The sequence below is a fragment of the Echinops telfairi genome, unplaced genomic scaffold (assembly GCF_000313985.2).
Source record: "Echinops telfairi isolate 266 unplaced genomic scaffold, ASM31398v2 ScPeMD7_7425;HRSCAF=8463, whole genome shotgun sequence".
NCBI classification, from domain to species: Eukaryota; Metazoa; Chordata; class Mammalia; order Afrosoricida; family Tenrecidae; genus Echinops; species Echinops telfairi.
In genome coordinates, this window is record NW_022111325.1 from 1,018,902 (window position 1) to 1,040,140 (window position 21,239).

The 21,239-nt window shown below is 53.4% G+C and overlaps 1 protein-coding gene across 1 annotated transcript; it reads right to left on the bottom strand.

Moving 5' to 3' along the window:
• Nucleotides 1–6: 6 nt before the first annotated feature.
• On the bottom strand, nucleotides 7–21,237 carry SHE (Src homology 2 domain containing E; the record flags this gene model as incomplete). Its single annotated transcript, XM_013007739.2, has 6 exons — nucleotides 7–262; nucleotides 2,673–2,792; nucleotides 4,308–4,467; nucleotides 6,460–6,759; nucleotides 17,821–17,947; nucleotides 20,854–21,237. Coding segments are annotated over 6 exons (1,278 nt in total), but the record flags the coding sequence as incomplete, so codon positions are not given.
• Between the last annotated feature and the right edge of the window lie 2 nt (nucleotides 21,238–21,239).

Genomic DNA, 21,239 nt, shown 5'->3' on the forward strand with positions numbered 1-21,239 from the left:
GATGAAGTCCAGCCTGGTCCAGGGAGCTGTCGGCCCGGTGAGGCGAGGGGAGCAGCTTCCCATGGCTGAGTGGCCTCAGTGCAGCTTGGCGTGCACAGGGTAGAGTAAGGTCATGTGCTCCGCCCCTTTGAAAGGCAGCTTCTCATTGGAGTAATAGTGTACCACTTCAGGGATGCTGTCAAACACGGCGCTCGTCTGGTTCAGCGTGTACTTGCTGTCTTTGGTCTGAGCCACGATGATGTGCACACACCCTTGGCTGGTCCTGCATGCAAACACACGGGGAGGAGATGTGAAGGAGTGAGCCTCACAAGGCGCCGGGGGCTCTCAGCCCTCCCCTGGTCGTTTTCCACAGACAATGCACCAGACACCTCGGCGGAGCTCAGCGGTCCCCCCACCCACTGCCACCCATTTGGACCCACGGAGGCCCTGGATAGAGTCTCTGAAGATGAAACATATGCACAACTTTAAATTTATTAATATTTATTTCACAGCATTGTTGCCGTTGGCTTTGCCCGTGTGCCCTGGAAGCCAAGGCTGATTTCTCAGACACATCTCATACCACCAGACCTGCTCGTGGAAGTGGCTGCTGGAACACAGCATCGACTGGTACTCCCATGGGCAGATTTTGTAGCACTGTGCCAAGAACGTGAACCTTTATGGGAGCAGACAGCCTCACCGTCCTCCCAAGGACTGTCTGGTGGGCTTGAACCGCTGGCCTTGAGGTTAGCAGCCCAACACCCTAACCCACAGGGACCGCTGGGCTCCTTAGAAGTGTCACAGTCCTTGGTTAGCTGTGTTTCCTCCTTGAATTGCTTATCTTGACCAAGAAGAAAGCCAACCAACAAACCAAAAGGAAGTCCCTGCTTGCTCTCAAAAGGCCCAAGTAGTGCTTAACTGGGACAGGTTTAAACGCACCGTCCTCCCACGGCTACAAGGACCCAGGGAAGACCTCCTCCTCCGCCTTCTCTCTAATCAGTGCCTTCTCTATCTGGGACGTACTAACCACAGTGACTGGAAAGGTCAGCTGAGAAGCTTCAGGGGCGGTGCATTTATGTCAATCGGGGAAGACCACTGCGGAAATGGATTCCCAGAATGGCAGTGATCAATGCCATTGAACCGAACAGAGCGACACTGTTGAACTGGTGCACGTTTGGGTGAGTCATCCCTTCTCAGCCCTTTGGCTAAGATCAAGTGTAGATTTGCTGAGTCTCTTCCCCACCCCCACCCCCCAAATAACTCAAACGTCAAGAAGAGAACACATAAAAACAGTGCGCACCAACAGCTTCCCCCAGATCTGGAGTGGAGGCTCCTGGCAGTGTATGCCGACAGCTGGCCCCAGAGGCTCCGAGGTCTAGCCCACCGGCAGCAGTTTCAGAAACAGCAAAGCGATTCCTGCTATTGTGTATCTGGTGGCCTAGCCTGTTTTATGCGGCCACAGTGCTTGCCCGTCCCCCCCCTCCCCTCTTTCCCCTTCCAGTCTGATTGTTTCAGCTGCAGGGGCTCAGCTTCCTGAGGAAGGAAATGCTGCGAGGGCTCTTGACAATGATCCTCCAATATAGCACCGCTCCACTCGGAGCAGCCCGAATTTCCATGATCCAAATGCCACAGGGCCGCCGGCAGACACGGCTTCTCTGTGCCCAGTGCAGGGGGGCGGGGGAGGGCGTGAGAGGCATCAGGACTACAACTGGCATTTTGACACACAAGGGGCCCGGCTCCGTGAAGTCCACAAGGCTTGATGAGCTATCCTGTAGAAATTATCCTAAAGCTGAAGTGATTTCTTTACTGAGAGGGGCTGCTGTTGGCTCAGCTAATATGGAGTGAAAATGGACTTCCAACAGACAAAGCAACCAACCCACCCCAAACTCCCCGCCTTCAAGTATTCTAATGCACAGCCCCCTGACAGGACAGAGGAGATCTGTCCCAGTGGGTTTCCAAGGCGAGACATCTTTACAGCAGGAGAAAGCCTCCTCTTCTCCCTGATGGTGTTTTTGAACCGTCGACTTGGCAATTAGCAGCCCAGTGTATAACCCACTACACCACCGGGGCTCCTGGAGAGGTCCTCAAGCTCCCCAAACTCAAACCCACTCCCATCGAGTCGACTCCGAGTCACAGTGATCTACAGGGCGGGGTAGAACTGTCCCGGCACGTCCGGGTTTTCCCAGCCGAAGCATCCACAGGAGCCGCTGGCCAGTCCTCTTTGTGGTCCTCCTCACACACACTCCTGGACGCAGAGTCCTTCCCACTCAGTGACCCTACAAGGAGGAGGGGGGCTGTTCAGAGAGCCCCCAAGGCTGTCAATCTTCTGGGAAGCAGACCGGCACAGCTTTCTCATGCAGAGCAAGTAGCGGGTGGCTTCAGCGGCTGAGCTCTTGGCGAGCAGCCAAGTGCTAAACCACGGTGCCACCAGGGCTCCCATCTTGCTCCTCAAATCACTGCCATCGGTGGATTCCAACTCACGGCAACCCTGTAGGACAGGGGACAACTTCCCTTGTGGGCGCGGCTGGCGGTTTCGAGCAACTGAGAATCATGACAAGGGCTGATGTGCATGCCGTCAGCAGCTGCATGCAGACAGGGAAGGCCCTGGGCCATCAGCAGCTGCACGCAGACAGGGAAGGCCCTGGGCCATCAGCAGCTGCACGCAGACAGGGAAGGCCCGGGGCTGCAATACTTACTTGAGGGCAATGGAGTACCTGCTGTTGCCCGACTCGCTGTTGCGGACGAGGTAACCTGCTTCTCTGCAGGGTTGTAGCAGAGTCTCAGCCTCTGCCCGCGTGATAGCACCATGGTACCAACTGAAAAACAGGGGTGGTGGGGGCGTGCAGGAGTGTCAACACACGTCAGCTCAGGGTGGGTACGATCTGCGAATACGCTATCAAGAACAGGACTCAAAAGGAGCAGAACCCGACCCCCACCCCGTTACCATGGGCGAAGGGGAAAGCGTGGCTGCGTCGGGGGCGTGGAGTGCATGGGAACGCTGGCGATGTCATTTGGAACAGGCTCTCCAGAGTGGTTGTGTAACACGGGAGTGCCCTCGGTAGCATGAAGTGTTTATGTAGGCGTGGTGGAATGGCAGAATGTTCTGGTGAGGATATTTTGGCCATGATTAGAAAGAAAATTCCATGAACAACAGTGAGAACCAGGGAGAAGACAGCGCTCTAGCCCCGATTGTGCGGACAGTTGCAAGCCTTCTCGAGACGATTGAAAATCGAGCTGGATGACGCGTGGATGAACTGCTAACAAAACTGTTTCAGAAAACCCTGTCGCTTGTTGGCCTTCTGGCTGAGATCAAAACAAAATAAACCCAAAACATGGACACTCGGTGGGCACTCCGCAGCCTGAGCCAGATGCGGCTTCCTACCCAGAAAGGCCCAAACCGGGACCTAGGCGACGCAGGTCTCCGAGCCCCTACCTCTGTGGCCGAGCACTAGCGGGGTGGTGCCCCTGTGAGCGGTTTCACGGTACGGGAGCATGTGTCTGAAAACACAGGCACTGGGCTTCGGAGATGGGCTTTCCGCACCGAGAAGAGAGGCATGTCCCTGTATGTCCCCTCTAACTCCCAGACCCGGGAATTCCCATTTGGGAATCCGGTTTCTTGGTTGATGTTAATGAGGCCAGATCAGTGAAGGGCATATCCTGAACACGAACCTAAACTTCTGAGAAACAGAAGGGAGGGATGCATATGGGGGGGCGCGTGGGGGCGTGGGCGGAGTTAGTGGGTGGAGAGAGTAGCTGTGTGTGGGTGGAGTTCACCAGGAATGGAGAGTTGGGGGCCACGGAAGCGGAACGAGACCAGGGTTTCCTGCCAGGGCAGGTAGAGTGCCACTGTGCCCCGAATTCACAGACGTCTAGCCACCCAACCCCCACCCAACCCCCCAAGCAAACTCATTGCCATCGAGTTGATGCTGATTAGCAGTGGCACTGTAGGACAGGGTAGAACTGGCCTGTGGGTTTCCGAGACTAACTAACTCGTCATGCGTGAACACACCTGGTCCTTTTCCCGTAGGGCAGCTGGTTTCAAACTGCCGACTGATTTTGCCGGGTTAGTAGCCCAGCGAGGACCAGTATGCCCCAGAACCACCACCACCCCCCGCCCCCCACCATGTCTAACCTCCCAAGCTGTAGGAAAACAACGGTGTGGGTGAAAACCACCCTCTTTTTGTTACCCAGAGCTGAGGTAGTACGCATGAGCAAAGACAACCTGGTCAAATGGTCCCCTGTGCTGTGGCTCTGCTCCCCCCACCCCTGTCCTCCAAGGCTGTCAATACACTCCCAACCAGAGTGTGTCCCAGTGCAGAGGGGAGACTCACGGCTGCTTCTCCAGGGGCAGGGCTGGGTCCACTCTCTCCCCCTCGCTGTGGTCGGACAGGGTTGGCTTCAGGATCTTCTGGGTCCAGCTCTTCTGCCGGTGGTGTTGCTGCCTTCCCGTCTCCTCCCTGGCAGAAGGTCGCTCGGATCCTTCGAACTGGGCTGGACGGAAGGCTCCATTTAGCACCGGAGCCCACTGCAGGGATCCATGCACGCCTCCAGGAAAACCCTTCCTGGCTGGCCCTGGCTCGAGAAAGCAGCTCTCTCCGCTTTAGTGAAAACTATATATAAAGCACGCTGTCAGAGCTGAGCCTCCTGCTGGCTTCAAGATCTAATCATGCCGCGAGCATCCCACGTACAGCCACGTTTGCTGGGAGATATTCATCAGTACCAAACAGTTTTAGAGTATGAGAGGAAACCACTTTAATACGTTTCAGCAGGTACTCTTTATAAACTCCTCGTGTTTTATGTTTTTAGAACCAAATAAGAAACACAGTGACAGGCAGCGATTCCTAGCAGGAGTGGCTATCGACCCCGTGAAATCAGTTGAGCAGCTCTTACTAGGAAATCATAAAACAAAAAGGGAAATCAACAAAGAAACGACTGAATCGCGCTACGAGAGCAAGGCTGGATCAAAAACCGAGGGGTAAAGTGAGCAAGGCCCAGCACACTCAAAAAGCCAAATTCACTGCCATCCGGTGGACGCCGACTCTTAGCGACCCTCCAGGACTGGGTGGAACTACCCCTGTGGGTTTCTGGGACTTCTTACTTTATGAGGTGGGAAGCCTGGTCTTTCTCCCTCGGAATGGCTGCTGGTTCCCTACTGCTGGCCTTCCTGTTAGCAGCCTAACACATGGCCCACTCCGCAAAAGACAGACATTTGTTGGGAAACAAATGCAAAACCCTCAGATAGGGTCTCAAGTTGACGATGACATTTGCTGTCCGATATAATCATCTAAAACCTCATCAGTTGCCATGCAGTGCCTTCAATGTCAGGGCAGCCCCACGTGTGTCAGAGCTGACCAGCGCCCCGCCAGGTTTTTCAAGGGCCGGCTAGCCATTGGTGAACTCACCCCCCCCAAGCTCCCAGCACACTCAGCATTTGCACTAGCACACCTTCTCTCCTGCAATCCTGCACGTGGACTGTACTTGAAAACAGCTAGCTTGGCTTTACTGCTGGAGGGGAGAAATATCCCTGATATTTTAATCACAAAGAAAAGAAATTATGCAGAAAGCCAAGCAGAGAAACTCGGTCCTGGGGGAAGAAGGAAGCAAAGAAATAATTCTAATAGCTATTGACAACCTATTAGAAGAACCGAGTCAGGACTTTTCACACACACAACGGGAAAAAAGCTAGCTTCATCCAGTTTTCCAACAGCTTCCACTTGTAATCCATCTCACTGAGATTAGAAAAAACAGAGTTGAGAAGTCGCATCAGGGAAGAGTTAGCCAAGGCTGCTGCTGGTCCCATAGGGTCAGTGGTGGGGCAGCAAGATGTACAGCGATCAGGTAAGCACACAGAACGATGAGAGCCGCCATGAAAGGCATTTCCAGGGCAGTAGCACAACACAGAGAGACAGGAAAATCAAGGTGCCCCAAAGGACTATAAATAAATACATAAATAAATGAATGAGTGCAGCATGACAGAGCTCGATCCCCACTCCAAGCCAATCTATGGGGCAGAACAGACAGAGCGGCCCGATGTTTCTGGGCTGGGGACCTTCCCAAGAGCAGAGAACAAACACCCCCCCAGCCCCCCCCAAGGCCTGACTGATAACTTGTTATGGACTTGGCATGGCTTTGTCCAATAGAGCAGTCGCTAGCCACACGTGGCTATTCGAATTTAAATGACAATGAGCTATCATAAACTGAATTCGATTCCTCAGTCCCTACCTGTAGCTAGTACCCACCATGTTGGACAGGGCACGTACAGCACAGTCTATTAGACCATCGGGGCAGCTCGTAGGGGTAGCGACCTTGCAGGGCAAGTAGAACTGACCCTGCGGGTGGGTTTCCCGGGCGGTAACGCTTCACGGGGTGGAGAGCCTCCTGTCTCCCGCAGAGCGAGCTGCCAGTGGCTTCCAAGCGTTGGCGCTGCGGTCGGCGCGCAGCCCCGTGCCCCCTGGGTGCCCGCGCCCCGCGCCGCGCGCTCACCTGACAGCGCGCGCACGATCTGCTCCTTCTTCCACTCCCACGGCTGCTCGTACTCGGCCGCCGGCCGCTCGTCGTTCTCGGGCAGCCGGCCGTCCCCGGGCCGCGCCTTCCGCTCGGGGCCCGCTTCGGCGGCCGGCGGCTCGTAGGGCGTGTCGTACAGCTGGGGCGGCTTCCCCAGGAGCTCCTTGGGGTTCGCTCTGGGCGCCTCGGGTTTCGGGCTGCTGTCCGCGGGCTCGCAGGGGCTGTCGAGCAGCTGCAGCGCCTTCACCAGGGGGTCTTTGGAGCCCCGCCGTCTGATTTCTGGAAGCACAGAGGGAGCCCCGTGAGTCACCGCAGCACCACCCGCTGCGGGGCTGGTGGCCCGGCAGATCACCCCAAGGCTGACCCCAATGGGCTGTGCTCAGGTTGCACGAGCCAGATAATGCAGCGGAGGCAGGCTGCTGGGGGTTACATCGGGAGGGAGACAGGTGTCTCCAGGGTGCCCTTAGGGCTTTGTAAGGTGCAGTGTAAAATCTGACCTCAGGGGACCTGCCTCCCACTGCCTGGTGGGAGGGAATCTATTTTCACCTTCAACATTTTATTTATTTTTTGCATCTTGTTACGAAGCAAATAATCAATGTTAGCAAACCTAGGCTGAGTGTTTGCAGCGTTCAAAGGCTTGGGCACCGTAAACCAGCAGTTCTCAACCTGTGGGTCTCGACCCCTTCGGGGGTCGAACGACCCTTTCACCCGGGTCGCTCGATTCATAACAGTAGCAAAATCACAGTGAAGTAGCAACGAAAATAATGTGATGGTTGGGGGTCACCACAACATGAAGAACTATAATAAAGGGTCGTGACATGAGGAAGGTGGAGAACCACTGTGGTAAACAGGGGAGATCTATGTACATACGTGCGTCAGATCTGACTCTTAATGACCTCATCCATGCATGGCAGAGGGAAACTTCCACAGGGTCTCTCAGAAGTAGGGCACTCAGTGTGCCCTCCTCAGTGCCTCCCCCAAACAAACAAACCCTACCTTTGAGTCGATGCCGACTCATAGAACGGGGTAGAACACCCCTGTTTCTCAGACTGGAACTCTTCACGGGAGTGGAAAGCCCCATCTTTCTCCAGCAGTGGCTTCCAACTTCCAACCTTGCTGTGCAAAGTCCGACCCGTGACCGCTAGTCACCAGGGTTCCTCTGGGTGCTTCTGGACAGACTAAAACTGCCAACCTTTCTGTTACAGCCAAGCCCATTCACTGTTTGCAACACAGGGTGGGGGCAGGGGGACTTCTCCCAGTCTCACGTCAGAGTTAATACTGTGTGTGCATGCGTGCTCAGGTGCGCAGGGGGAGTTAATACTGTGTGTGGTGTGCGCAGGGGGAGGTCAGACGCATTTACAACTATAGCACAGGCTCACCAATGCAGGTAATGCGAAGTAAAAGTGGTGTTGGGTGCGAAGGAGGTCCCGGCAATAACAATAACAAGACAGCTAACACTCCTCAATGACTTACTGTGGTCAGCACTATCCTAAGTGCTTCTTCATTGTCACAAGCATCCTATGAAAGCAACTACCTGAGGCACAAAGTTCAAAGAAGTCGCCCAAACCAGTAAGTGCTGAAGGCTGGGTTCAAAAGCAGGAAGTCGGGCTTTAGAAACCACTCTTCACAACCGCACTTGGATGGGCTCCAAGTACCAGAGAAGTGGAAGGTGAGTGGATGCGGACAGGAAAGGTCGTTTCCAGGGGAGGAAGCTGCCTGAGCAAAGATATGGAGGTGGGGATGCTGCAGAGCTGGTTCCCAGGAGGGCGAGTGGAGAGATAAGAGGAAAGGGCAGGAGGGCAGGAAAGGAAAGAGGTAGTGGTACAAGTGGGGAACGCAGGCCGGCCAGGCACCCAAAGGCAAAAGTTTTCAAAGGCAAGGATACAAAGTTGAGATGATTCTAAATGCCACGAACCACTGAAAATCGTCAAACCAACCAACCGAACAAACAAAACACCAAACTCACTGTCATGGACTCAATTCTCCCGACAGGCAATAAGGATTATATCTGCGTTTCCATGAAAACAGTAGTGTGAGATAAGTCAGGAAAGTTTTGTCTGAACTGAGACACAGAAATGGATGCTGCAGAAAGCTGGATGCGCGTCAACCAACCACCAATGAACCAGCCCGTCCGTGGGAAGGAAACCGAATCGGCACTGGGTTTACCAGCGTTTGGTCCAGAGGCCTTGGCAGCGTCAATTAAAGACGGCTCGGTCGAGACCAGCAGACCAGCAATGGAGCAGAATTCCAAACCACCATGTCCGTATTAGGACGCTTCCTCTTGCTTATAGGCATGGAAGACTCTGCTCAACCCCAACAGCTGGTCTGATCATGGAATACCTCCTCTCATAAGTGGTAGACGACGTGCAAGGTGCTCGGCATACATAGCATGACCAGTCCTTCTCCAATGTCTCCTCTGAACGCCACCCAGCCCCTCCCAGCAGCTCCAACTCAGCGGAGCGACTCTGACACGCGCTCTTCCGATGCCCACTGGTCTCCTGCTGTTGACCTTCTAATGCTTTCCCATCGGAGCCAGCACCTTCTTCTTTCTGGAGAAGCCTTTCCGGTCTACCTTCTCCTCTGCCGACCCACAGAAGTGACCACCATCACCCGTCTCCCCTTGGTGGTGGTGTGATGATTCCTATTGCTCTCGCTGTACCGTCGGGTTGACCTCTCTGTGTTTCCGGTTTGACAGCGACTCAGCCCAGGCAGGGCCTACCATGTTTTGCCTATCTCTAGGTCATAGTTGTGTTAAATTAGCGATTGGAGGGTTGGATGGATGGGTGGATGGATGGATGGGTGGATGGATGGATGGATGGATGGATGGATGAATGGAGGAGAAGGGGAGGAGCTCTGGAATTCTCCAGGCAGGCGACAATGTGGCTCTGGCGCTCAGCAGGGAGATGAAGGCCAGAGGGACAGATCAAGGAGTTATTCACAAACGGATGGTCTTCGGTACTGGGGGACGAAGCCAATCACCACAGACAGGGTCAGAATGCAATGGAAAGAGCAGCAGAGGCATTAGCTGGGGGCAGACTGAAGAAGAGGTTCCAGCAAAGACGATGGAGGTGTGGTCAGGTGAGTGGGGAGAGGAGCAAAGACTGCAGGGCCTGGGAACAAAGGAAGGACAGGCTTTCTACAGCGGACATGGGGACACCTGATGGAGAAGAATCCCCGACTCCCTGAGACCTCTACGACAAGACAAGAATGACCAGGGAGCACTCAGGAAACACGTTACTGCAACCGGGAGACTAAATTCAAACAGCAGTACAGTCATTGATAAGGTGAGACCACAGCTGTCTGGAGTGGGCTTCCATCCTGTCTACTGTATTCTCTACCGGGGTTCCCAGCGGGGTCTCCCAGGGAACTTACAAAATAAGGATGCCTGGGTTCTGATGGTGCAGCCTGATACTAATGAACAACTAAGAGAGAACCTTCTAGCCCTCCCGAGGGCCCACTGTCCCCGCCTCAGTTTCCCTTGCTCTCCAGAGCTAATCTTGTCATTGCTACCGGACCCCGAGGAGAAGGGACTCCTGGAATGGGAACCATCTAAGACAGCAAGTGAGAGCCAGAAGAAGGGCCACTAGTCCCCCCCGGCCCCCATCCGCCTGCCCTGGAGAGGCACCCAGGGTGCTCTGAGGTCACACAAGGAGTGGGTGACTTCCAACCGTCCAGCCCTGTTTTCTGCCTTGCCTATTCTAGATGGCGATACGGAGAACAAGAAACAAACACATACTCTGCTCTGGGTTCAATTAAGATAAGAGTGGGATTTTTAAAGAACTACGGGAAAAAAAAAAAAAAAAAAAGAAACAGAACACAAAAGAATCCTAAGGACCAATTTAGAATTTTGAGGTTTCTGATTAAATCTTCAATTTACCCTCAGCTCAGACTCTGTGGCACGGGCCCCAAAATCTTTCCTTTAACCTCTCACCTCCATTGTGTCCCAGCTGGGAGAAAAAGAGTTTGTTCCAACTTTAGGAGTCCTGGTGGGGCAGTGGTTATGTTCTGGGCTGTGATCCGTATGGTCAGCAGTTGGAAACCACCGTCAGCTCCTCAGGAGAAAGCCTGGACTTTCTACTCCCGCCAACAGTCCCAGTCTTGGAAACCCCAGCGGGCGCCCTGAGTCAACTAGCAACGAGGAGACGGCAGCCAGTATTCCAACTTTCAGACGGGAGTCTTGCTCCTGAGGAGATGCCCCAACAGGTGCTGACACGACGTACCGCTAGGAGATCTTTTTGCATGTGCGTCTGCATTTTTTGCTTTTGAGTGAGATCTATTTCTTCTCCCTGGACAGGAGTCCTGTGCACTCCTTCTGGGAGGAACATGGAAAGACAGCCCACTGCGAATGTCTTTGGTTCCAGGAGTGGCCAAAAGATCTGGGGACACAATGTTGAAGGGCTCAACTGCTAACTGAAAGGCTGGGAGTTCAAGCCCATGCTGTAGCCTATGGTAGAAAGACAGTGTGATTCTGTGGAGATGGCAGTATGTCTGCACAGAACATGCCCAGGTGGGTAAAAGTGCATACACACAGAACGTGCGCAGCTTGCCGAGTGAACTCATGGAGGGGGATCTGCCCAAACCGTGTCATGCCTGCGTCATCCTCGCCCATATCCAGTAGAGCCCAGAAAGCCCACTAGGGCAATTCTAGGCTGTCACGTGGGATCATTATGGGTTGAAAGTCAACTTGACAGCAACCAACGACCACAACAAACAATGTTTCATTAAGGGGAAAAAACACCCCTTCAAGCCGAATAGCCTCCCAGTCCGGTCCAACACCTGGCTGCCCCCAACCTGAGGGACGGCAGAAACAGAAACAATCGCGGGGCCGCGAGCCGACCCTTCCTGCAGGGAGAATAGCTCCTGACGTGCAGAGGGAGCTCCAAGAGGAAACGGCCTGAGAAGGAGGAAATGGCAAGAGGAAGCTACACCCTGGCCGCCCATCGAGGCCGTTCACTGTGGCAGATGACAGACTGCAGGGCCCGGGCTGCAGACAAGCGCCCATTTGCAGCAGGGCTAAAGCTGAGCATTGGTTGGCACCCATGGCAATGGGTGACTGGTTGGAGGGGAGCAGAATCCGAGCCCTAAGGTCTCCATGCTCAATTTCTACCCCAGCTGTATGTTATTATGCCATTCACAGGTTAAAATACTGCTGCATAGTAAGACTTTCTCTGACGACATTAATAGTGGCTAACAATGAATAAACAAACCACCCCCCCAAATAAAGACCCAAACTCACTGCCACAGAGTCTGTTTCAACTCATAGTGACCCCACAGGACAGGGCAGAACTGCCCTTGTTGAGTTTTGGCGACTGTAACTGTTTACAGGAATCAAAAACCCCATTTCTCTCCCATGGAGCTGCTGGTGGTCTCGAACCTTGCACTTAGCAGACCAATGACTGACCACGATTCCTCCAGGGCTCCCCAGTGATCAATGTTGTCGTTGGCCAGCCAGTTCCAACCCACAGGGACCCTGCGCACATCAGAACGGAACTCACCCCGCTCCCACGGTCCAACCATCTCATCAAGCGCCTCCCTCTTCCCACTGCCCCTCCATCGTCGCTGTCCAGCTTCCTCTTTGCAAATGGAGGGTTCTCTCTGGAGAGTCTGCATGAGGCCTCGTCCTTGGGTGGTGCCAAAGGTTAAGTACTGGACCGCCAACCACAAGGCCGGAGGTTCAAAACCCCCCAGAGGAGCCTCAGAAGAAAGGCCTGGCAATCACAGCCCCGACAGCCCTGCAGAGCAATCCTGCTCTGGCACTCATGAGCTCGTCAGGCGTGAGAAGAGGCTAGACGGCGATTACGTTGTTGCTGCTCTTGACACACCAAATACAGACTCAGGAGCCCTGGTGACATCACAGCGTGGATTGCGTGGTTGGCTGCGAACAGCAAGGTCACCAACTCAAACCGACTAGCTGACCCTTGGGAGAAACGTGTCCTCTGCGCCTGGAAAGATGTCCAGCTTTGGAAACTCGCAGGGGCTGCCCTCCGTGTCCTACAGAGCAGCTGTGTTGGACATGACTCCGTGGGAGCGAGTTTGCTTTTCGGAGATATGGTCTACCTGGTATTTCAGGGGCATCCCATACAGCTGGGAGAGACGTGTCACCCCCTTTTCATGGGCGAATAAACTGAGGTCTCAGTTGTGCAGTACTGAGGGAGGAGCCAAAGATGATTCCTTCTGGAGACCCCAATTCCTCCGTCTTACTCGACTTCATGCCCTAAAGGAAGAGCTCATCTAAAATGTTAATGACAGTGCTAAATGCTGCATCTTTCCCCCTAACCCATTTCCCAATGTTTCCCAAACATTAAGCCTCTGATGGCTGTGGGCTATTTTCCTGATAGAATCTTAAACAGGGCCACTGGGCAACTTTTAAACTTCCATCCCTTATCCTTGCTCAAGTTTTTAACATTTGAATTTCCTTTGGTATTTTCCAGGGAGCCCTAGTGCAGCAGTTGGTTAGGCACTGGGCTGCTAAACGCTCTGAAGGAAAAAGATGCACAGCCTTCAACCCGCAGGCAGCTGTGCCACTCTGCTCTGCTGGGTGGTCACTTGACTCGGAACCGACCGGATGGCAGTGGGCTTAATATTTTCTTATCAAATAAGTCTCAGGATCTGAACAGGATCAGATATAATTCAGAAAACCCGGGAGTTTGTGTGAAAGAAGGGAAGCGGAAGCAAGCAGGTGAACCGAATGGTGCACAGTGTCTCTCTGTGGTTCATTTGTTTTTAAATGGAGACCCAAACAAGGAGGGGCTCTTTAGATGTGGCTCTTTAAATAAACTAGCAAACTCATTTTTAGGCCCAAAATTTTTTCCCCCCTCATTTTTACTTAAACCACCTTTCAAAACACTCAGTTGAAGTCCTGTAGCTCAAACCCAAAGGCTGTGTGTGTATTGGCTCGGTCCTTTCCAGTCTCACCTGTACAATCTGGACAAGCTACGGAAGCTTTCTCTGCCCCCTCCCCCACCCCCATATGGCCGACCCCAATCTATAAAGTCCTCTTCAACCCACGAAACACATGCAATGATGATAAATGCAGGACGACCACAGGCCGGTGTGGGGGAAGTATACCGGAGCTTTCTGTGCCCTAGTTTCCTCAACTGTAAACAGAGATCATGTCCGGGGGGCAATCTGGAGCGACCGGCATCTTGTAAGTGCTCAGCTGCTGGTACAAGGATGGTATCAAGGGCAGAAGGGATTCTCACGTGGAATGATGGGGGCCTTAGGTGACGTCTAAAAACCCTCTCAATGCAGTGTTTTGATTGGGCGGTTAAAACTTGGGGTTAAATTCCACGGAAGATTCCTGCTTGCTGTTTTCGTTCAAGTGTTTATGCTATCTTAATAAACAGGCAGCAGAGAGCTTTACAGCCTATATTCACAGCCAACTTTTTGTGAGACATCCTCTGGGTCAATTGAAGCGAGAGTGTGGTCAATCAAGGCTGTAGGGCGGGGGTGATCCAGGGAAAGCAGGTGCTTGCCCCACAGACATGCCGTGGCCACAGGGAGGCGGCGGGCGAACTCTTCGAAGCTTCCCTGGCTTCTTTGGGTCCCTGCTCCTGCCTGAAGTAGCCTCGGTTCCCCGGGCTCCTGACTGCCCACTCGCGGCAGTCACCACACTTTGCCATGACTTATTTTCTCCATGAGGGACCTCAGGGCCAGGATCAGTGGGGGCTTGTTCCTTGCTGGGTGCCCGGAGCCCAGAATGGGGCCTATTACATGGCAGAGAAACATCTAACAGACATCTGGCAAATGTATACACACCCTTCGCTCTCGCAAGGGCACCCAGTAGGCAGCATTCCACACGCCCCACATGGGGCTACGATCAGGAGTGTGGCGGCCCGCCCTCCTGGGGAGAGAGCAGCCCTTCAGTGAAATGGTGGTCACCAGTACCTTTCCCAGCGCACGCAGAAAGGAACTAGGCGAAAAACAAAAAACAAATGTTCTCAATATGCATAAAAAAAAAAAAAAAGTTAAAGGTTGGAGGGGGGTTAAAAAAAGAGAAGGAAAAACCCACCCCCAGCGCATCTTTCATTCCAGTTTCCGGTAGCTCACTTCCTGTTATTCTGTCCAGCTGGGCAGCCTGCGGGTGGACTCAGGGGAAGTGTGTTCTCCACACTGAATGAGAAGGGGCTTTGTGACACATATGTTCAGGGAATGCACTCTAAAATACACTAAGGTCATTTTTTTTAAAGTTAAGGAAGAAGTGGGTTTAGACGATTAACTTTGAAAGTTTACGTTTCTGATAACATTGGGGTTTATTCGCGAGTGTGTACATTACTTTTGCATTTCTAAATAAGTTGACTCATAGTCACTGCTCCTGATGGAGCCCGTCACTTAATAAATCCTCAGGTTTGAAATGCTCGTTGTTATCCCTCTTACATGTACTTCCTGTCCGACAATCTTCTAACTTTGGAGTTGAACTTTCCTGGTGCATCTGAACAGAAAGCTGCCTGACTTTTGTGTCAAGTTTCCTGTGTGCTTGCACACAGCGTGTCAGAGCTCGGTGTGCGGTGGGAAGACTTGGGTTCTAATTTCTCCCCGGTCCCGGACAGAGCCATCGAATGGGCGAGGCACCAGTCTGCTGTGGCAGGGGCACTACGATGCGAAAGCCAGGCGGGCAGCTCACACCAACTAGCTGCTCGCAGGGAGTCACAACCTCGGCAAGCCTATACAGTGTGCGCGCGCGCAGTAGGGCCACGATGAGTCTGAATCGGCTTGGTGCCAGCGGGTTTGGCTTAAACCAAGGACTAGAGGGCCCATCTCCCGGCTCACAGGGATCGTGTGTGTTGTGTGTGTCGGGGAGAGTCTAATATGAAAAGAACAATTGCATTCATGCTCACGGAAGCCTAGCATCTTCCCTATTCTCAGCGTGGCTGCACAAGTCAACAGCTGCGAGAGCACAGAGATCCCACCGATGCCAGCTAACCAGAAAGAAAAGAAGAAAAGGCAACGGGCAGAGAAAGGCGGTCTCAAAATTAAGCATCCGCCCCCCTCTTTCAGGGCAATCCTTTCCCCTCAATTTTACATACCACTAAGCCCATTTTTCTATTCCTTCCCAACATCCACCTATTTTATAAAATTCGAACCAAGTCCAGTTTGCATTTCCTCTCATTCACAGATTTCATGAGGGGTCACAGCCCTGGGGCCCGTGGGGTCACAGCCTGGCCAGGGTGCACCCTTCCCAAGTGCACACCTTATCTCTGTCAGCAGAGAAGCCGGAAACAGAGCAGCACTTTCCGGTTGGGGCTCACTCCGTCCCAACCCTTCCAGCCCTGTGCTCAGCCACTCGCGGAACTCAGAGCCGAGCTCGGCAGCGTCTCAATCGATTCTTAACCGCGACAGACAAAGTCTTTAAGGTGTGACCAATTATTTCTTTCCCAGGCATGAAACTCAGGATGTTCGGACAAGGCTCCCTTGAGTCGGCATTCAGAAATTCCATTTTTTATCCCAGATCAAAGACTGTGTCAGAGAACTCGGAGGTTTAAATAATTTGCTTCTGAAATTCGGCTACCAACCCCAGGCACAATGCTCTGTGTAAATCTTGTCTGCCCAAATGTATGTAAAAAGGGGGAAAATAGGGGTGACCCTGAAAATGCTAGCGCTGCTTGACTCACAAGTTGGAATGAGGCCAACTGAAAAATTACAAGAGTAATCACCTTGACTGACTTGTTCACGCCTGTGATTAGTGAGCAATTCTTACTAATTACACTTGTTGCCCCAATGTTGTACAGCTTGTTCAGAAATCAATCTTCTACTTCAGCCCAGTGGATCACATCCCGTTTGCACCTTGTAAGGGTCTAAAACCCTGTAAGTATGTATTTGTCCCTTGGCACAGACCAATGGCTTCCATCATGTTTGCCAAAGCTTCTGCGCATGGCCAGAAAAGTATATAAGTTAGCTTAACACAGAAGACCACGTTCTGGACAGATCTGCAAACTTCTGGAGTCAGCTTGGCTGGAATTCTAACGTGCCGTCACAGTGACCCCATAGGACGGACGGGCTAGCTGTGCCCCGTGGGTTTCCATGTAGTATTAAATTAAAATGGCGCGGAGGCGGGAGGAGGAGTGGGGGAGCCAGCCCCCACTCCCTAATACTACTACTACCCACAGGCTCAGTAATGCACAATTGTACGGTTGAGCTATATGAGTATTATATTAGAGTCATTGAGAGCATGAGAGATATTACATTAATGCAGTCAGACACATTACATGGTAGCATTGCTCACCTCAGCCCAGCATGGGGGTCCACGTGGAGAGAGGGGGAAGGGAAGGAGGGCAAGGGAACAAGGGAGAGGGGGAAGAGAGGGGAGCCAGACAGAGTCAGAGAAGTCCGAGAGCCCTCTATTGCTGACCCACACCTATATATCTTTTGGGGGCATGCCAGCCCACTAATTACAGGTAGAGACATACTTCACAGGGAGGGGCTGCACTATAGGTTACACAGCAATGAGGGGGTGGTCTATAGGTCTCCATAGGAACCATTATCAGTAGGGTGCAAACTCCTCCTACAGGAGCCTGTCCATTGTCCCCAGAGGCAGGGAGCAGGCCCACCCCTGTGGAGGGATGAGACAGCAGTCTGGCAACTGATTGCCTTCAGGGGAGGGAATGCCTGCGCATCTGACCTCCCCCCACATTTCCAAGACTAACTTTGCGGGAGAAAGCCTTGTCTTTCTCCTGCGGAGTTGCTGGCAGCTTCAAACTGCTGCCCTTTCCGTACACCACCGGGGCTGCAATCAGAAAAGCCTGAAAGATTCCCGCAAATTCCCGAAGGATGAACAGCTCTACAGGAAGTTAACTGGATATTTCCATCTTACTTCTGAGTCTGACTTTGAGGTCTTTTCACCAGTAGGAGATGCCTAAGCCACTTATCCTTCTTTCCCAGCGGTTCTCCACCTGTGGGCCGTGACCCTTCTGGGGGTCGAACAACCCTTTCACAGGGGTCGCCCGATTCATCACAGTAGCAAAATGACAGTGATGAAGTAGCAACGAAAAGAATGTTATGGTCGGGGTGTCAGCACCACGTGAGGCAGTGTCTGAAAGGGTCGAGGCACGAGGAAGGGGAGAACCACTGTCATCTTTCCCAAATCTATCCTGGTTAGGGTTCATGTAGGCGTTCCCGAGTGGAGCAAATGGTTAAGCGCTGCCGAAAGATCAGTGGCACATCGGAAGACCGATGGCTTCGAGTGGACCACAGCCTGGAAAAGCCTGTGGAGTTCTACTCTGAACCCGTGGGGTCCTCGTCAGTCAGAACCGACTCCACTACAACCAGCACACAGCCAGGGCGAGGGTCTGCCCGGCAAGACTCCCGGCGTTTGTTTTTCCGGAGCAGCGCCTGGTTACAAACCTGTGATCATTTGCTGGGCGTCATAGGGCTCCATGTACCCATCGTTCTCGCCGACCCTCTCTGCATCCCTCTGGCCTTTTGTCCGCTTGGCATCATAGGGGTCAGCATAGTCTTCTAAAATGATGACCTGTGAAAGCCCCAGGGCGGAGAGTGGTTACGCATTATCACCTGCCCAATGCCAGTGGCATCACATGTCACTGGCATCTCCAGAAGTCCCAAAGAGAGGTCAACACCGCCAGCCAGTGGTGAGGGGGCTTTGTGGCACTCGAACACGTTCTTTACTCTGTTGGACAAACATCTAAATAAAGCTCTTTGGACAGGATAATTGGTTTGCCGTAGTTCACCTAACCTCGTTCCGGGATCCCCCGTGGTCCTCTCTGCCTCTCTAAGCAATGGGGCTCTTGCTGGGCTGGAGAGTGGTGGGGGTGGGCGGTGAGGAGTGGGCGTGTCTTTGACTTCAACGCACAAAGCGATGAGCCGGAGGACTACCGCATATCGCAGATGAATGGGTCTTTGAGCAAGGCAGCTCTCCTGGGTTAGCCAAGTCACCCGGGAGCTACTGGATGTCCCACTTGAGGAAATCCGTCACCTGAGGCACCCGAGGGAGTCCAAAGAAGCCCAAGGCTGCTTCCTCTCAAAGAAGTTATTAAAGAAGCGGGCGGCATCCATGAGCAAGATTGAGGGAGTCCTAGGCTCAATAATTTGTAGGCAGACTAGTTTGCATAGGCTATCCCCAGATACTGAAAGTGCCAAGGACCGCCAAGAGAACAAACAAATCTGTCTTGGGAGAAGTACAGCCAGAGGGCTCCTTAGAGGCAGGGAGGGTAAGGCTTTGCCTCAAGTACTTTGCACATGTGTTCCAGAGAGACCCAGTCCCTGGAGAAGGACATCATGCTTGGTCAGGTGGAAGGGCAGTGAAAAAGAGGCAGGCCTTCGACAAGACAGACTGCCACTGTGGCTGCAACAATGGGCTGGCATGTAAGAACGGAGCAGGATGAGGTGGTGTTTTGTTTTGTTTGACTGTACGAAGGGTCACGATGAGTCAGAACCGATGGCACCTAACACCAACAGCCCGAGAAAGGAGTCCTGGTGGGTCAGGCATTGGGTTGCTATTGGCAAGATCAATGGTTCAAACCTACCAGGTGCTCCAAGTGAGACAGATGAGGCTGTCTGTTCCCACAGAAAAGATGTACAGTCCCAGAAACCCTGTATAGGGGCTCTATGGGACAGCTCAACTTGATGGCAGTGGGCTATGGTCAGATAGAGTGTTGGTCCCTCTCTGTGCCAGACAACTCGCCGCTTCCAAACACAGGGACGTGCTAGAGAAGCAGTGTGTGTGGGCAGCCCTTGCTCTGCAGCGGCAGGGAGAGTCACACCAGGACACTATACCTGCTGCCACCCAGTCGATTCCAACTCTCAGGGGCCCCACCGGACACAACAGACCTGCGCCCGTGGGTTTCCGAGATTGTAAATCTTGACGGTAGTGGAACGCCTTCAACTTTCTCCAGCAGCATGGCTGGTGGTTTCGAACCGCTGATCTTGCGGTTAACAGTCCAACATATCATCCACCATGCCACGAGGGCTCCTCGTGGGGAGGCTAAGGAACCCTTATCCAGTCTGCTCCCCAAAAAGGAAGGAGGAGGGAACCGACTGGGCAGAGCCCAGCCCTCAGAGGCGTGGATCCAAGAACCCCTGGATGACCAGAAGTGACACCACTGAAAAGGTGCAGGCAGGCCACTGCAAAGGGCGTGGTTGCCACACACTGCCTCCATCCAGTCTTCTGGCTTGTCCACTGTGTGCACCCGGAACATCAAACCCGGCACCCGGTCCATCAAACCCGGCACCCGGTCCATCAAACCCGGCACCCGGTCCTGGGCATCCAGGCACCCGGGAGCCAGTCAGGTAGAGCAGCGACTAAGCTCCTCTCAGTGCTAGGCACAGGTAGCTGTGCTGGAAACATCATCCGTGGGAAGAATGAAGGCCGGGGGCAAGACAAAACGGATGTTCCCACGACAGGAAGCCAGTGCCTGAGCTGGAGTCTGAAACCTTGGTTTGAGTTCTCTCTGCCCCTTTCAGAGGTGATTAAATAAACCAATCCATCCGGTCGGAATGGCGGGAGTCCCTCCGCTCGTTCCTTTCCTGAACTTTCCCACGTTGGACAGCACCCAGAGAACGTCTCTTGTGTAAAAACCAGGAAACACCTTCTTCTTTCTTGATCTGCAATTTCCTTCAGGGCATTTCCTTGTCACAGTCTGTATCCCTCCAGAAGTCCTTGGGCCCCGGGCCCCTTTTCCTCCATGACTGCTCTCCACAAGTGTTCACAGAATAAATGACAGGGGGGTGGATCTTGGAGAAGCTTCTATGCCGATGGGGTGGTGGGGCTGTAATGATGGAGCTTCCCAACCAGTAAAGAGCCCAACCCATCCACTGAGATGTTGAAACCCACACTTAGTGTCTGCTATTCTTTATACTCTAAGAGGGATCCAAGTCCCATCCAATCCTAGCTCTGCAACGCGCCCTGCAACGTGCCCACATGAAAGCCAGCAACCAGTGGCTGTCCAGTAGCTGCTAACCCATGGTGACCTAGCATTTCGGTCCCTAGAGTTTTCGATGGCTGCTTTTCCAGAATCTGATTGCCAAGTGTGTCTTCCGAGGTATCTCGGAGTGAACACAAACTTCCCATCTCTCGGTTAGCGGCTCAGCTAGTAAAATGCATCGCCCAGGAAGGCCAATCCTATCTACCAGGTCAAACTGAAGAGAAGTACATCGCCATCGATAGTGCCCGTCTACACTGTGAACTATTCAAATAGTCCATGCCCGCAATGCTCCCAAGCCCGAGAAGGATTTGTCAAGATGCAGTCCGCTAAGTCACTTAGGAACCCCTGAATTGTCAGACCTTCCGAAATACAGCCTCACCTCCTCCCAGGTACAAAGCCCCCTAAGGCTGAGCGGGCTCACCATCTATACTTGCCTCCCTCGCCTTGAGTTCTTGTAGAGGTCAAGGGGTCCGAGAGAGGTTGTATGTATTCTTACCGTGTCTTGCTGCTTCAGAATCTTGCCCTTGTCCAGGTCTGGGCCCAGGGACGAAGGGGACGAGGACGCCGAGGAGGAGGAGGAGCTGCTGCTGCTGCCGCCGCCGCCGGGGTAACTGTTCTTCCCATTCTTCTCGTGGGTGTCCACCTTGATGAGCCTGTTGATGTAGGTGCTGCAGCCCGAGCTCCTGGCCGCACCCCGGTGGGGGGGCTCCTCGTCGGTAGTCCTGGAGTTCTTGCGCCCCTTGCCTGCGGCGGCCTGGATGAGCCCCTGCAGGCTGTCGCGGGACAGCCGGCTGTCCTTGGTGGGGGCGCCCCCCGCCCGGCCGCTCCCGCTCCCCACCTCGGCCGCCGAGTTCTTGCGGCCCTTGCCCGGGGTGGGCCCGG